Source organism: Chiloscyllium punctatum, chromosome 1 (assembly GCF_047496795.1).
Source record: "Chiloscyllium punctatum isolate Juve2018m chromosome 1, sChiPun1.3, whole genome shotgun sequence".
NCBI classification, from domain to species: Eukaryota; Metazoa; Chordata; class Chondrichthyes; order Orectolobiformes; family Hemiscylliidae; genus Chiloscyllium; species Chiloscyllium punctatum.
The window spans coordinates 79,382,361-79,399,504 of record NC_092739.1 but is presented as its reverse complement, the minus strand read 5'-3'; the positions used below and the strand labels follow the sequence as shown (position 1 = coordinate 79,399,504).

At 37.8% G+C, this 17,144-nt stretch overlaps 1 protein-coding gene across 2 annotated transcripts in view; it reads left to right on the top strand.

Annotated features, from left to right (window-relative positions):
* Nucleotides 1-17,144, top strand: part of aasdh (aminoadipate-semialdehyde dehydrogenase) — a 43,943-nt gene that overhangs the window by 1,814 nt on the left and 24,985 nt on the right. For both annotated transcript variants that reach the window (XM_072569749.1, XM_072569759.1), the window contains exons 2-7: nucleotides 1,125-1,245; nucleotides 5,265-5,596; nucleotides 11,153-11,345; nucleotides 14,903-15,147; nucleotides 15,511-15,617; nucleotides 16,721-16,893. In XM_072569749.1, the coding sequence (XP_072425850.1) occupies nucleotides 1,125-1,245; nucleotides 5,265-5,596; nucleotides 11,153-11,345; nucleotides 14,903-15,147; nucleotides 15,511-15,617; nucleotides 16,721-16,893 (1,171 nt within the window). The remainder of the gene's footprint in view (nucleotides 1-1,124; nucleotides 1,246-5,264; nucleotides 5,597-11,152; nucleotides 11,346-14,902; nucleotides 15,148-15,510; nucleotides 15,618-16,720; nucleotides 16,894-17,144) is intronic.

Sequence of the window (17,144 nt, the reverse complement as noted above, 5' to 3'; positions counted from 1 at the left end):
TGTATGGAATGAGCTGCCAGAGGATGTGGTGGAGGCTGGTACAATTGCAACATTTAAGAGGCATTTGGATGGGTATATGAATAGGAAGGGTTTGGAGGGATATGGGCCGGGTGCTGGTAGGTGGGACTAGATTGGGTTGGGATATCTGGTCGGCATAGTCAGGTTGGACCGAAGGGCCTGTTTCCATGCTGTACATCTCTATGACTCTATGACTTTAAATGTTTAAGAGGATGAGGGTTGTGCGCCTTTTAATTCAAAAGCTTGCAGGTAATTCAATTTATATGTTTAAACAATTTGGTATGATTAGAGAAAAGCTTTGTTGAGGGAATTTCTCATCAAAGTAACTGGTTCTAATAAATTATTTCTGCACTTTATCCAAGCCTTGCACATCTTTCCTGCGATATGGAGCCAATACTTGAACACATTAGGGATCTGAGGCCTAAGCAATGATTTATGTTTGTTTAAGTGCAATGTTCTTGCTCTTTCCTATGGCTGTCTGTGTAAAGCCAATGATTTTGCCAGTAAAGCCAATATGCTTTTTCCATGGCCCTGTCAACTTGGACAATCAGCTTCAAAAATTATATTGTGAACAGTTTTTGTTTATATTTGTTCTCTTCATTTTCTTTACAAACTGCACCACCACAGGTTTTTGCACTTAAGTTGGCCTGCTGTGTGTTTGTCCATTTCCGCAATCTGGATATGCCCTACTGATGTCTGCTACTTTATTCCTTTACTCTAAAACACGTCCACGTTTTGTACTACCTGCCAATTTTAAAATCATGCCTTTTTATACCAAAATCTCGATAGCCCTTGTCCCAATTTCTGGAGTCACCACTATATACTAACTCCTAATTATTTAACAAACATTTATCATTAACCTTTGTTCAGTGTCTCTTGGCTAATTTTGTTCCCAAGCTGTCACAGTCCTTTTAATCCAATTTCAATGCCTTAAGTATGAGTTTCAATTACTTAAAATGTGGAGGAAAAGCCACATTTGAACAGTGTGTAACAAACACTGGAAGAGTAAGTGATTTCTGTTTTCAGCCTTCTGGTTATTATATAGAAAGAGGACAGTTATTTTTTCAGCAATAATGTTTGGTGTTATTGTTTTTGTACACTTTCAGAATTCTTCAAATTGGGGCAGCCTTTTGCCCAATTGATCCAGAAAATGCACCTCACTTATCAGCAAATTTTATTCAAAGGTGTAAACTGATGTATGTCCTTATTCAGAAAGATATGATACAGGTGAGTAACAGCTATAAAGGTCTGAAGAAATAACGTTTAAAAACGAATACATTGACATATTTTACATTTCCTATATTTTAACTTTATAAGTAGTCTATTTTTTCTGTTTTAAAATAAATTGATGGAATTATTTAATTATTAATACAATATTGTTTGTATAGTTAATTGAGTGCATGAAATCCTATCAAAGCTGCTCCATTTAAAGCATATAAATAATTGTTTCCTCATGGACTTCCCCTTCCCTTACACTGTGAAAGATCAAATAGTTACCGTCACTAAGTGACCATTCTCCTATTAGCAGATATCGCTGCATCTTTTTTTGAAAGTGTCAGCCTTGAAATTCTGTAGGAGAAGCTGAAGAAAAAATTTTTTTACTTTCCAAAAAAAAATTGGAGAGATTTTGATATAATCAAGTTTTGAAGAGGAGTAATTTCATTTCTAAACATTAGCTTTATTTCTTTGTCTACAAATGCTGACACACCTGCTGAGTATTTTTAGCAGTCTGTTTTTATGCCATTTACTCTAGTTGTTTATGTTACCAATAGGTCATCTATTTAAACTGTTCACTTAAGGATTAGAAGCAACATTAAAATAAATATCTGTACAGACAGATGTTTCATTAGATATGCTTGTTGGAGTTCAGACTGTCACAGTGATTGGTTGAGGTATTGCACCTTTCAAGCAGAAATGGGATAAATCTTTCAAGCAGAATAAAGTTCAGTTCTATTTGGGGAAAGCAAATGGGATTATTACAGTATGATCCAAGAAAGATCCCACAAAAATGAACCACGTGGCAATCTATGTATTCTGTGCTATCTCTGTAGTTAAATGAATTTATTTTGCTGAAGCTGGCACTATTTAGTTTAGGCCGTGATCGCCTTTACTAATTCATGTGATTTTATTTTCCATTGCTGATCAGACCAGTGTTGTTTTGCTGATCCCTATTTCTCTTCAGAAGATGATGAACCACATTCTTGAATACTGCTGGCTTGTCAGGCCATTGTGGAGGGCAGTTATAAATCATTCACATTTATGTGCTTGAAGTGATATATATGCCAATGCTAGCAGATTCCCTTCCTTAAAGGGTATTAGTGTGCCATATATATTTTTCCTACAATAAAGTTGTTTCATAATTGTTTCAAAGTTACTATATTCATTTTTAGCTTCATTTAATTATTTGATTTTATTTTTTCAAACTCTCATTCTTTTATTCATTAATGGGATGAGGCTGTCACTGGCTAGGTCAGCATTTATTGCCCATTTCTAATTACCTTTCACATGGTAATGGTGATTCCTGCCTTGAGCCATTGAACTCCTTTATAGTGTAAGCACACACACAAGCCGTGATTTTAATTAAATGATAATAAAGGAACGTCTATATATTTCAATCAAGAAAGGGCATGTCTTGCCACAAAAATCTTAGCCTCCAACTTTTTCTTGCCAAAGTTTCACCTGTCTATAGTGTAATTGAAGTCTGTCACCACCAGAGTATTCTTAACTCTCTTTTTACACTGTCCAGTGCCTTCACACCTTCCTAAAGCGTGGGTTTCAGAATTAAACCATTGATTTATAAAGGCTCACCATTATAGAGTATTAAGGGTATGGAATGCTTTGCCTGCAACGGTAGTAGATTCGCCAACTTTAAGTACATTTAAGTCGTCATTGGACAAGCATATGGATGTACATGGACTAGTGTAGGTTAGATGGGCTTCAGATTAGTATGACAGATCGGCGCAACATCAAGGGCTGAAGGGCCTGTACTGTTCTATGTTCTGTTTCTTTGCTTTTGTACTCTATGCTGTCATTCATAAAATCCAGTACATGTCTCAACCTGCTCTGTGATTTCAACAAATTGTGCAGCATAACTTCAGCCAACCTCTGCTCTGTTAGAATGGAACCTTTTTTTATATTGCGCCTCCTTATTCTTCCTACCAAAATGTACCACTTTGCAGCAAATTTCACCTATCATATGTCTGATCGTGCTACCAGATATCACTGTCTGTCATCGTGAAGTCTATGACAGAAAATGGGAGCACAGTAGGCCATTCAGCCCTTTGGGCCCACTCTGCCAGCCTATTATTGTCCTCCTGCTATTTCAAATACTTCTAAGATTTGTAATTTGCAGACTTTGAAATTATACTTTGTAGGCAAATCGTGTCACTAATTTAAATTGTAAGCAGTGATCAGAATGCTAACCCATAGGGAACCTGAATTTATTTTATTTGTTTATGGGTTGAGGGTGTCACTTGTTAGGCTAGCATTTGTTGCCTGTCCCTAATTGCTCTTGAAGTATATGAAGATTTGCTAGGCCATTTCAGAGGGTAGCTAAGTTTTAACTGCATTGCTTTGGGTTATAGAAGTCACATGACATTCAGCCACACTTGACAGTAGTAGATTTCCTTTCTGAAAGGAGATTAGTGAACCAGATGGGTTTTTGTGGCAATTGGCAGTGGTTTCATGGTCACCACCAGGCTAGTTTCTGAAATCTCTTTCCAGACTTGTAAAGACAAAACTGTATTCCAGTTTCACTGCCATGATGAGATTTGAACCCATGTCCCCGTGGCATTAGCCGTTCATTCTGGATTATACCAATATGCCCCTGCCTCTCCATAGTATGTGCTCTCTCCCATCTGAAAAGGACTTGTTTCCTGATTCTAACTGCCACTGTTCCTTTTATTCCATGAACTTTGACTTGACTGAGAAACCTATTTTGTGGAACTTGATCACATGTTCCCTTGACTATTGAACCTTAGGAAATTCCTAAGATTGTGAAAAGCAGTATGAATGTAAGTCTTTCTCTTTGTAGAAAGGAAAACCTTCATTGAATGTGAAAATATTATTATAAATGAAAATGGTAAACTCTACAATTTGAATATCTTGGGATTGTTCTGCATTAAGCACAGGATAAATTCACATTATGATATCCATAATCAATCAATCAATTGAAAAATCAGTTCCTGATAAGAGAATAACTATTAATATTGGTAGGTCATAATGGATAGTGAGAAACTCTTCTTATTGAAGGATCAGGAGTAAGAGGATACCGATTTAAGCCAATTGGTTAAGTAAACTGGCAAATGAAGAAAAACCTTTTTAGCGCAGCAAGTTGTTTGTATCTTGAATGTGCTGTCAGAGTGTGTATTGGAGGAAACAAATCAAGTCAAGGCCTTTGAAAGAGTTAGATCATTATCTGAAAAAGAAAACATTTTCAGGGCTACAGGAAAAGGAGTCGAACTTAGTGAGTTGCTTGTACAGAAAACTAGCCTCGATAGGATGATTCAAACATCCTGCTTCAGTGCTATAACCATTCTATAATTCTGTATGCTCACATTGCAAATTATGTTTTTAAAAGAATAATAGTATTCATATTTGGTTAGGCAGAAACTTTCTTTTAACCCATTGACCATGCCAGAAACCCCAGTTAGATTTGTTTTCAACAGAAACATAATTTTAATTTTCTCACTCAGCGTCAGAATGACTTTGATCAAGAGCTTTGACTAAAATTCAAATTCTAAATATGATTCCAACTGGAGAGTGTTAGATTAGATTACTTACAGTGTGGAAACAGGCCCTTCGGCCCAACAAGTCCACACCGCCCCGCCGAAGCGCAACCCACCCATACCCCTTACCTAACACTAGGGGCAATTTAGCATGGCCAATTCACCTGACCTGCACATTTTTGGACTGTGGGAGGAAACCAGAGCACCCGGAGGAAACCCACGCAGACACAGAGAGAATGTGCAAACTCCACACAGTCAGTCGCCTGAGGCGGGAATTGAACCCAGGTCTCTGGCGCTGTGAGGCAGCAGTGCTAACCACTGTGCCACCGTGCCGCCCTAAAGTGTTACCAAGTGTTCTTGGTAATGTCACATCAGATTTTATTTATTAATATTTTACAGTACCTGCTTTTTGGAACCATGCATGCCCTATATTTGTGTAATCATTTTTGACTTTTAATTCTTAAAGAAACTAATTTTTATATGCTGATAAATAATGCATACTATAATTTTATATTTCAGAAATTCAAGGAGACTCTGTCAAAGTGGTTGTATATTGAAGTTGAACATGATGTACCAACACTAAATGTGGTACTTGTGAAGATTCAGTGGCGGTTGAATAATGTGGATTCAGAACCCAAAAATAAAGAATATGTAATTTGCAGAAAAATAGAAGATTTAAGACCAGGCAGCTCAGAAGCTGCTGAAGTGGATAGGAAACAAGTGCACAAATATACAGATATCCAGAGGCATGGATTTTTGGCATATATATTGCAAACATCAGGTACGACAGGAACTCCAAAAATTGTTCGAGTGCCACATCAGTGCATTGTTCCAAACATACAGCATCTCAGGTAAGTTTAGTTACAATTAATTATTGCTAAAGATTGCAGGCTTTGCTGTCAGCCCATACTGATACAAGAATCTGTTTAGTATGGGCTATTGTTTTGACAACTGAAATGAATTGTTGGCTTTCTGCCTTTTTAAGCAGTTATAGAAATTGTTAATTGCAACCTCTTTTGTCAAAAGTCTGTGATTATTTGGACAAGAGTAAGAAGTGTGAAGTATTTGAAGCCACTGTTAAATCTTACTAGAGTTTTTTTTATATAAGGTTGTACTCGCAATAATTTAATTTTTAAAGTAAGGTTTATGTATCAATTTTTTAGTCTCTTCCTGGTGTTCCATATTTGTTGTCATTATATTGTCATATGAAGAATTTGTTTTGTATATATACAATGCCTGGACAGTATGCAGGGCTGTGTGGGAATGGGTTTAATTGGAGAAAATAAGGAGGTATGGAGCAGAATCACAGAATTGTTACAGTACAGAAGGGGGGCAGTTGGCCCATCATGCCCATATTCAAAATATATTTGAGGTGGGGGCGGTAGATGAATTTGTTCCTGGAACCTACCCCCACCAAAAAACAAAATCTATGAAAAGGCAATCAGGAGGAAACCTGTCAAAGAAAGCAAGCACTTTTAAGTTGAATGTATAGAATTAACATGAATTGTCCAACAAATCATGGGCTGGTATTCCTGTACCTACTACTGTATACTCAAGCGAGTGAATCGTCAAGGAATACTTTTGCTGAAGATGAGGGACATGTTTCCAGAAACCAGCAGAAATTTCCAGAGAAACTCTGGTCTGGCAGTACCTCTGGAGAGAGAAACAAAGTTAATGTTTCATGTCCAGTGACTCCTTTTTTTTGTCAAGGCTGATATGACTACTGTTAGTGGGGCAAATTGGCACCAGAGGGTTGGGGGTACAGGAGATTGCAGCGGGGTTCAGGGACGAAAGAACTAAAGAAGACTGTGGATGGAAAAGGAGTCTGCAACAGAAGTGCAATGGGCAGGAGGCATTAGATGTTAGGAGTGGAAGAACACAATTGGGCTGCAAGAGGAATGGAGTGGGGCAGAGAAACGAGACTGGGAGCATGGTGGGTGGGCGAGAGAGAGGCTGCAAACATTTCATAGAAATTAATGACTTGGTTGAGGAAAATGAATGTACTGGTGCCAAGTTTGCAAAGACACAAATATAAGGGGGAATGGAAGTGTGAGGATGACAGTGTTTGCAGAGGGATATAGACATATTAAGTTAGTGAGCAAAAACTTGACAGATGGATTATGATGTAGAGAAATATGAGTTAATGGGCAGTTGATAGGTTGTGAACTGATTCTGTCCTTGAGTACATTTGCAAGTCTATTTGTATGTAAGTCAAAACAGAATGCAGGATAATGTAAAATAGCTGTTCGTAAATATGAGGAAACATTCACATGTCTGGTATTTAAAATTAAGATTTGGATGTGCCAGTGTTGGACTGGGGTGGACAAAGTTAAAGATCACACAACACCAGGTTATAGTCGAACAGGTTTATTTAAAAGTGTAAGCTTTCAGAGCACTGCTCCTTCGTCATGTAGCTAGTGAGGCAGGATCATAGGACACAATCTATAGTAAAACATCAAAGTGTCATAAAACTGATGCGATGTATTGAACAAACAGATTGCTGTTAAGTCTCTAACCACTTAGAATGGTTTGCAGGTTTCAATTTATTAATATATAAATCCAAACATTTTAAAATAAAAAGTGACAGCTCAACTCAGGTAATACATTGAAGGTGTAAGGTTGGACTCTGTCTATATTCCAACCTTGAACCAGACCATATTTGTTTCCAAAGTAGGAATTTATAAAACTACCTGATTACTGACTGACTACCTTCAGAGCATGTGCTTTTTGAACAAAATACAATGTAACTGCAATTACAAATTCACCCCATAGATGTGTGTGTGTGTGAGAGAGAGAGAGGGGATGAACGTGTATGCATGTGTGCGCAATTGTGACAGTGTATCTGTCTGAGAGAGAGAGGGTGTATGTGTGTGTGTTTATAGAGTAGTGGGGCCACCTGTCATGTGACATGAGTCCAAGATCCCGATTGATTAGATTAGATTACTTACAGTGTGGAAACAGGCCCTTCGGCCCAACAAGTCCACACCGACCCACCGCAGCGCAACCCACCCATACCCCTACATTTACCCCTTCACCTAACACTACGGGCAGTTTAGCATGGCCAGTTCACCTGACCTGCACATCTTTGGGCTGTTGGAGGAAACTGAAGCCATTTCCAACTTGGCTTTCAGCCTCTGCTTGGCAACCCTGTGTTGTTGTGTATTCTGAAGTCCACCTTGGAGGATGGTCACCCAAAGATCTGAGGCCAAATGTCCTTAAATGCTGAACTGTTCCCGACTGGGAGGGAACATCGCTGTCTGCTGATTGTTGTACGGCGTCCATTCATCCATTATTGTAGCGTCTGCTTGGTCTCCCCATTGTACTATGCCTTGGGACATTCTTGGCTCCAGTGTTTGAGATAGACAAACCTCTCTATGGGATCTCGTTCATAGGTCAGATGTTCATAAACTGGGGACTGTCTGTATGCACTTTGGCAGGATGAGTAGAAGCCTGAGTATTTATTTATGTGGGGAAAGACTATAGAAGACAGGGAACAGTAGGATTTGGTAGTGCTAGTCCATGAATCATAAAAAGTTCATCCAACTTCAGCATTTAAAGGGAAGGCAAATGGATTGTTGGCCTTCATTTGGGAATGGAATGTAAAAGTAGGGAGCAAGAAATGAAATTGGAGAAATTCAGCAGGTCTAGCAACATCTCTAGAGAGAAAGCGGAGTTAACATTTCAGGTGCAGTGACCATTCTTCAAAAGTCACTCTGGAGAAAGCTCACTACACTGATAAGATGTATGGAGGACTGGCCCTTTTTATGGTGATTAAGGTTAGGAGGTAGGTGGGAGGCAGGCTGCAAGGTTGGGAGCTGCAGTTTGATTTTATTGTCATGTGTCCTCAAGTACAAAAATACAAGAGTACAGTGGAAAGTGTATGTTACCACGTAAGGTGCCATTTTGGGTATAAGCATCATCACAAAGTAGAAATAAAGAACAAAGTTAAAAGTTAAGCATTACTGTAATTGTAATAAAGTGTGAAACATACAAAGTAAAATTAGAAGTTACATATTGCAGACCTTCTTAGTTTTAAGTTCAAACATTAGTCTCTCTTAAGTGCTTGGCCATTGGCAAAAGTGCACTTCAAGAAATCATGTCAAGACTGGAAGTCCATGCTAACACCATGTTGGGCTGATCAACTGCCATGCCAACTGACAACCAACCCTACTATACATCCTGGGAGTTACCATTGACCAGAAGCTCAATTGTACTTGCCATATAAACACAGCAAGTCAGAGGCAAGGAATACAGTGGCGATTAACTAATCACTTGACTTCCAAAGCCTTTCATCATGTATAAGGCACAAATTAGGAACATAATGGAATACTTCCCACTTACCTGGGTGAGTGCCGCGCCAACAGCACTCTGAACACCATCTAGGACAAAGCAGCCTGCTCGGTTGGCACCATATCCACTGCACCACCACTCAGTAGCAGTAATGTTACTATCTACAAGATGCTCTGCATAAATTTGCTGAAGATCCTTAGACAGCACTTTCCAAATGCATGAGCACTTCCATCTGGAAGGACATGGACAGCAGATTCATGGGAACACCACCATTTACAAGTTCCCCTCCAAGCCATTCAGCATCCTGATTTAGAAATATTTTGTCATCCCTTCACTGTCACTGCATCAAAATTCTGGAATTCCCTCCTTAAGGGCATTTCTGGACCTCAAATCTTGAAGAAGGAGATGGGCAATACTGCTGGCCAGCCAGCGATACCTACATCCCATAAGTGAATTAAAATAAACTAATTGGGAGCCAGAAAAATGTGAAGACTCTGAGATACATTCCTTGCAAATTGGGTCTCTAGCATAAGACTGCATATGTTGAATTCCAATATGTGGAAAAGTGATGAATTCTATTGTAATGAACACTGTGAATTGTTAAATTTAAATTTGGCACACAGTGAAAAGGGCAGTAATTAGCAGATTAACATCTTCAAAATTTGTGTATTTGCAATGGAAACACATTTAGTTGTGATCTTATAAATATGTGGAAGATGTGGAGGTGTCAGTTACTTAAAAAATCTTTTCCAACTTGCGCCTGTTGTGTTGTGCCAATTTAATTTTGTATCTAGTAAATTAACACTTTTGTGTTGTGGTGCTCTCATTTGATTAAGCTTTGAAGGAATTGAAGACATTGGTGAAACGTTTTAATTGTGGTTATGTGTGTCCATAGACCTCACGTGTGAATACAAGCACAGAAAATCTTGTTATTATGTGACTTCATCACATAACAAGTGAGCTGGCAAGGTTGATAAAGTAGCCCTTGAAAATATGATAAAAACTTTTAGAAGAAAATAGTTTGTGCCCTGCAATGGAGATGATGGGAGTCATGAGGTGAAATTGAATTGGAATAAAAGAGAGTATGGAGAGATTGGATTATACATTTTTGAACTTGCCTTTTAAAATGTCCTACATGTAGGCTATGTTTCAGATGCCTTTGAGGGATGAGGAATCATGAGTCATGATCAAGTTGTCCAGACTCCATTAAATTTTAGAGGTCTGGAGATGCCTATCCTCCCAACAGAACCAGCCAGGTCAGAAGAGCTTGATTCTAGTTCTCATCCTTGCCCTGTGCCAGTTACAGTTGAGACCACCAGGTACCAGTTGCCATTTTCAAATGTTCCAAAGTCTAGACCTGGGGTCACTGGTGGAGAGAGGGAAGTTCTTTACCCTGCAGTTCTCCATTGCTAGAGGGAAGACTCCAGCAGGACAATTTATTGTAAAGTAAAGCTCGTCTGCCTCCAAATTAGAGAATACCTTACAATGTATATAATACTTAACAGACACAGAAAGTAATCCCAAACAAAATTTTCAGTTATGCAAAGAGAGTTGGTCGAAAGGGTACTGAGTCCTAGTTTTATGTTTATAATCCGGACTAACATCAGGTGACCTGCTTGTTGAATGAATTGCTAGGAAAGGTGGTTGGGTCCAACATATTGAGTGTATTTAAGGTGCAGTTAAATATTGAATTAAGAAAATGGTAGGTTTGAGAATTTGGGAAGATGAGCACTGTCAGGTTGAAGGTGTTTTGTTTTCATCTGCCTTATCTTGTCCCTGTATCATTATTAAGCTGCTAGTTTTAAGAGATTTCATCTTTTGTTTGGAAGAGCTTTATCAAATTATGGGTGCAGCTAAAGCAGCTTATAGTTTGGATAAGTGTGCACATAAGACCAGATTGGAACAAGAGCTCAATTATGTTCACATTGTTTTATTAATAATTTATTTTGTCTTCCAAATTACGTAGTCAAATCATTGTTCTGACCCTAACTTACTTTCACAACATTCACTGTGACCTTTTTACTTATAATACTGTATAGCCAATGCCTTCAGAATTGCAAACTTATAATTGTTCTTTTGTTTTTTTGTACTATTTAAAGTTTCTTTTTATTTTACAGGAGTATTTTCAAGGTTTCATCAGATGATATAATTTTTATGGCTTCCCCTCTGACTTTTGACCCCTCTGTTGTTGAAATGTTTGTTGCACTGAGCAGTGGAGCTACGCTGCTCATTGTTCCCCCAGTGATTAAAAGGATGCCAAAGACATTAGCCAACATACTTTTTAACCATCACAAAGTTTCTATTATGCAGGTATGGTGCTAAAGGTCAATTTGGAGATTTGCGCATTGTTTTCAAAAGTAATGTTCCATTAGTTATATAAACTGTTTCCCAAAGTAATGGTTTTCTGTCTAAGGAGTTGAGGTTTTATGGCTGACCAAAACAGAAAGGTCAGTAACCTGCTAGGACATTGACAAATACTGCAGAGATTAAATAGGTGCAGTTTTTGTTGCTGCGAATGGATCGAATCGGCAGTGATGACTTTATGAGCAAGTTGTAAAAGCTTATGAATGGTTCCAAAAGGTTTGTTTTCCTTGTGCAGAGTTCAGCCAGGTTAAGTTTTAAAATCAGCTTTACTTCACAAATGAAGGTTTGTGCCAGGCTAGAAGGGGAGGCGGTGGAGTAGTGATACAGTCACTGGATTAGTAATCCATAGTCCCAGGTCACTGAGAAATTTGAATTCAGTAAACATCTGGAATTAAAATCTAGCCCAGTGGTGACCATGTAACCGGTGTCAATTATCGTAGTCATCCATCTGCCTCACTAATGTCCTTGAAGAAAGGAAATCTGTTGTCCTTACCTGATCTGATCTACATTTGCACTGTAGTTGATTTTTAAACATCCCTCTGGGCAGTAAATGTTGGCCTAGCCAGTGACACCAACATCTCATGAATGACTTAAAAAATAAGGCTAAGGTAGGAGGTGAAGTTTGAATTACAAATTGGAAGGGCATACTATTGATGCCTTGGATTATTCTTGTCTTCTCCCAACCAAGTGAGACATGAGGCAGATTGTTAGGCTTGCTTTTATGGCAGCATTTACTGCAAATTGTGCAGTGAAGGAACAAAGTGGGAAAACAATTGATATTGTATCATCCTACAAATGAATGATTGTGAAAGAGCAGTGGCAGAAACATGTGGCCAGAGGAACGGGACCCAGTTAGTAGTTTTCAAGCCACTACAGTGCATAACAGGAAGGAACACCTGGAAGAGGCAATATTAACCTGAAGGAATGGTGTACCATCTCCAAAGCAGTTATCTCGACATGACTGAGTGTTAGCGAAAGCTCCAAGTTTCAAAAGGAATGATTGGAGAGATATGTGCCATAGTGGAGGACAATTTCGCATCACACTTGAACTGATTTGTGGCCGCTGCCTGTTGTAATGGATTTTGTTATTGCCGTCAATTTTTATATGGCCTATCCTTGCAGGAGCATCTCAATTAGCTGCCCAACATTGAAACACGCTGGTGCTGATGTATTTGTTGTTTGGGTGGGAGAACAGATTATACTTACGAGAAGGTGGATGTCATGGCAGCAGAAGACCACGGGCATTACCTCTATAGTCAGCTTTTCACAAATTCAAGAAATACTAGATTTTACCCAAATGGCTATAAGGATACCACTGCAGCAGCTGCAAACATGTGTGAACAGAAAAGCATTCCACTCCAATTAATGTCTAGCTAGTGTGTGATCACAAACATGCATATTTCCCCAGCAGCTGCCACGGTCATTTCATTCTGAGGTACTCACACCTGCTGTACCTTGTCTAGTCCAAACCTTAGGTCCTTCCTTGGCTTTTGGGGGAATAAGTGTAACCATTAAGAAGTTGACTTAAGGCTGTTCCCCAACATTTATATTAACAACAGCTGTTTGCAGACAAGTGTCATAATTGGACAGGACATTGTCGTATGTGCATTCAGAGGTGCTAAGGATAGTTATTCTTTGATGTGTACTTTATAATATGGTGCAGTGGAATGGATTCACATCAAAGGTGAATCCACTGGCTTCTGGACCAAAGGTACTAGAGGAGAAGGACCTCATCATGGTTTTGAGCTAAGGACAGGAAAAGAGAACATGTAATTGTTGACCCAAAGATTCTAAAGGACAATGTGGTCATAAAACCATTTAAGTTCCATTACGTTCGTAAGTCTAGAAAATGAAATTACATTCCTCTCTTCTACCCTTCAAGTATTTATTTGCTAGAAGTCTGTTCAGTTCCCTTGAATTGATTGCTAACAACCTTCATTGAATGGTCTTGTTACATTCTGGATAGTTTTCAACATATTCCTAAGCCTTAAATAAAATTATTTTGAATGTAAATTATCTGGCTGCCATTCCTCGTCTGATCTTAAACACATTGCCTTTGGTTTCAGAGTTTGATGTAAAACATGTTATACTTCAGTTTGTCTTTTGATTTTGCTGCTTTCCATAATTCAAAAAGCTATTCTTTCAGAATGTTTTTGTTAATTTAGAAATTCCCAGTTTTCATAATATTTCAAGGTGGTTCAGATGGCATGTTTTACTTACCTATTATCCTTCTATAACAATGTAAACTTCAGAACTTAATGGATTGAAATAATAGCAAAAACATTTTTTTTAAATGAACTGTTTCCCAAGATTAAAAGGAGAAGGAGAAGCTGTTTTAAAGGAATTAAAAGCAGCATGCGAATTAACCATCTCTGGGAAGGTGGAGTTACAGGAATATGAACAAGCTAGTTACTAGGAGAGAGGAGATAACATTGATAACCTGCTTGATAACCTGCTTCTTCATGATGAATGGGCAATTATTTCTGCAGGCACCTTAATTTACTTCAGGACATTAATGTTTCAAACACGGTTAAGGCTGAATGTAATAAGGAACATAGGAGCTACTTTACATAAGAAGGCAAGCTACAAATTTGAGGGCTCCAGAACTGTAATAACTATTGGGGATGAAAGAATCTATTGAATTATCAATAATGTCCACAGCACACATTTGAAAGAAAGAAAGTTATAAGAATCCAACACCAGAACAGTTCCGTAGCAGAACTTTGAAGAACAACAGTGAACAACTAGATCAAACCCTGGAGACTTACAGTGACAGACAATGTTAGTGGAATCATAGTTAAGTTCAACATTAATTTGGTAATAACTAAGTTGAGGTGGGAGCCTTAACTTGCTTACTTGAGGGGTCTTATTTTGGTTGTGCAATTTCTTAATAAATAGCTAAATTAAAGGTAACTTGTAATGATGTATTCACAACACTTCCCTGTATCCTTTCTAAAACCAAGATGCTTCCACTACTGCTCTGTTATCTCAAAATTACTACCTGGTACCTGTGATCTCTCCTCTGGATATGCATTTCAGGATATTGCTTGTCCTTATTACTTTTACGTGATGATGGTCACAGTAATCCATCTGACTGTAGGTTCTTTCTGTGTTGTGTCCTGCAAACTACAATCATTTATCTTCTATCTGTCTGACCAATTGCTGTTTGAAATCTATTTGCTCATTCAATCTACATTGAATAATATTTGCAACTTGTGATAGTGTGAGGGTAGGCTTAGCTGTGATGTCCACTCAAGTCAAATAGTGCACTGATATTACCTAAGATTACATAAGGAATAACCATTTAGGAAAGAGAAGGTTGCTACAAGTTTTGGAGCTGAAGCTCAGCAGGACCCTGCATTCTCAGGAAAGGATGGAAAATTATGGGAATTTCTGTGTAAATAGGCTAAATTTATAAGTAAATAAACTAAATATATTTTACAGAGTTCAATCTTTTTGTTGTCAATCTTGGATTAATATGGCAGTTTAATTTCTTTCCCTAGGCCACCCCAACATTGATCAAATGGTTTGGATCAGAAATTTTAGCATCAGTTGTACTTTCAGCCAGTACTTCACTACGTGTATTAGCACTAGGGGGCGAAGCATTTCCTTCACTGAGTGTACTCAAAAGTTGGCGAGGAAAAGGCAACAAAACTGAAATTTTCAATCTTTATGGGATTACAGAAGTATCAAGTTGGGCTACATTTTACAAAATTCCTGAAGAAAGTCTGCATGATGCCACTCAGTTGTAAGTCTGTTTAATCTCTTCATGAAAAGAAAACTCATGAACCTTCACTGTGATTCATAGTGAATTAATTTATTTCATGCTGTCATTACTACTTTTACTTACGTAGCAATTTGTGAAAACTGGATTTTCTTTTGTGCAAAAAGGTGAATAATCTCTTAATTTGTTCTGGTTGTATTGGTTGGGTGTTGTATATTGCATCAGTAGTTATCTCACCATTGTGACTGCAGATATCAGTTGTACTTGTGAGGAAGCAGTCCTGCATCTAGGTTTAATCCATAAGAGTCAGTAATGTTGGTAAATTCTGGAAATAGCCAGCATCTTAACTGGTGTGAGAATGAATTGTTACCTCTGTTTACATTTTAGACATGAAGAGTGTGTACCTTTGGGACTCCCACTTTTGGGAACTGTTTTGGATGTTGTGGATAACTCTGGTCAGGTAATCCAAGAAGGAAAAGGACAAGTTTTCATAGGTAATGATTTTTCCTTTGTAGCTTCATAACACAAAAAAAATGTTCTTGACTTTGTTCCTTTTGGGAGGCTAGAGGTTTTAAATAAAATTCTGAAAAATCTCAATAATTAACCATCCTATTTGATTATATTTACATTTTTACTAGCTTTGACTAAGATCTTTTTAAGAATGAGAAGTTTTTTTTTTAACCTGGCTGAAGACATCTATTTTCAAACTTGAGTAAATTGACTCCATATTACCCAGGCTTATCAAAATCTAGAATTCTCCTGTAAGAAATCTCACTGTTCAATGGAGAACACACTTTCCTGCTTTGAATTTAAAATTAACATTGCAAGTTTATTTAGTCCTCTGATGCTTATGTTTCTGAAGTATCAGCCACCACAATGGTAAATGCAACAAAAATAGAAAATTATGAACTAAATTAAGAAACATTAAATGAAACGGGTTTACTAATATATGGAATGGTTTCAGGTAGCTACAGAAAACGCAATTCTGTCGCTGCCTTGTTTCAATTTGCACTCAGAATTCTAACTGAATTTTTAACCAAAGAGGTAACTATAACTTTTCAAATCATTAAATAGCTTATAATTTTGAAGAACAGCAAGTGCCACTAAATGTGACATAAGTTGTATTTGATGTGTTCATAAGTGAGACAACAAAAAATATAGGTATTTATTTAATAGCTGTGACAAAATGAAGCTCTGAGGATCAGGCTTCAACAGTGGAATAGGATCTAGAGTGTCATAATTGTATATGACTATGTCAATAGAGGGGGCTTTCTGGTTCTTCTTTGCTTTGGTTGCAACTCTGCAGTGGCTAAAGTGAGAATGTGTCAGCAAAATGGCAGTCTCTGTTCTTTTATAAAAGACCAAAAGTATTTTAAACAACTTAACTGTTATCTTTAGTGTTATGGGAGATGTACATCTGTGGGTAAACCCCAGGAGACCACAGAATTCAGTTTTAGATTCACAATTTTGATCAGATCAAAGCTGTCATTGTTGAGTAGAGCACATTTGCCTCACCCATTCACTTGGTATCCATTATAATTATAGGACACAGATATTTTAACTAATTATCTATTATATATATAATATTCATTAACAGGTGGTAAAGAGCGTGTATGTTTTCTTGATGATGAAAAAGCTGTGTGTCCAGGTACAATGAGAGCCACTGGGGACTGGGTAATTATTAAAGATGGACACATGTATTACGTAGGACGTCAGGACAACCAGATTAAACGTCATGGGAAACGTGTGAATCTTGAAAGAATCCAGCAGGTAATTTTGCAGTTAAATCCCAGTTAGAATGAATGTGATAAAAGTAACTGTAGAATTGTTGCTGAAATTGTAGGCCACAAATTCAATTTGGAATATGAAGAAGCCATTAAATTAAAGCATCTGTCTGACTTATTTATTGAGCACAAACGTGGGACTGGGTTAGGACTAAGCTATGCATTTTTAAAAATAAAATCAGTAGGTCATATGAGAAGTGGGCTTCTTCATTTTTAACAGCATTAGAGATCTGGCAA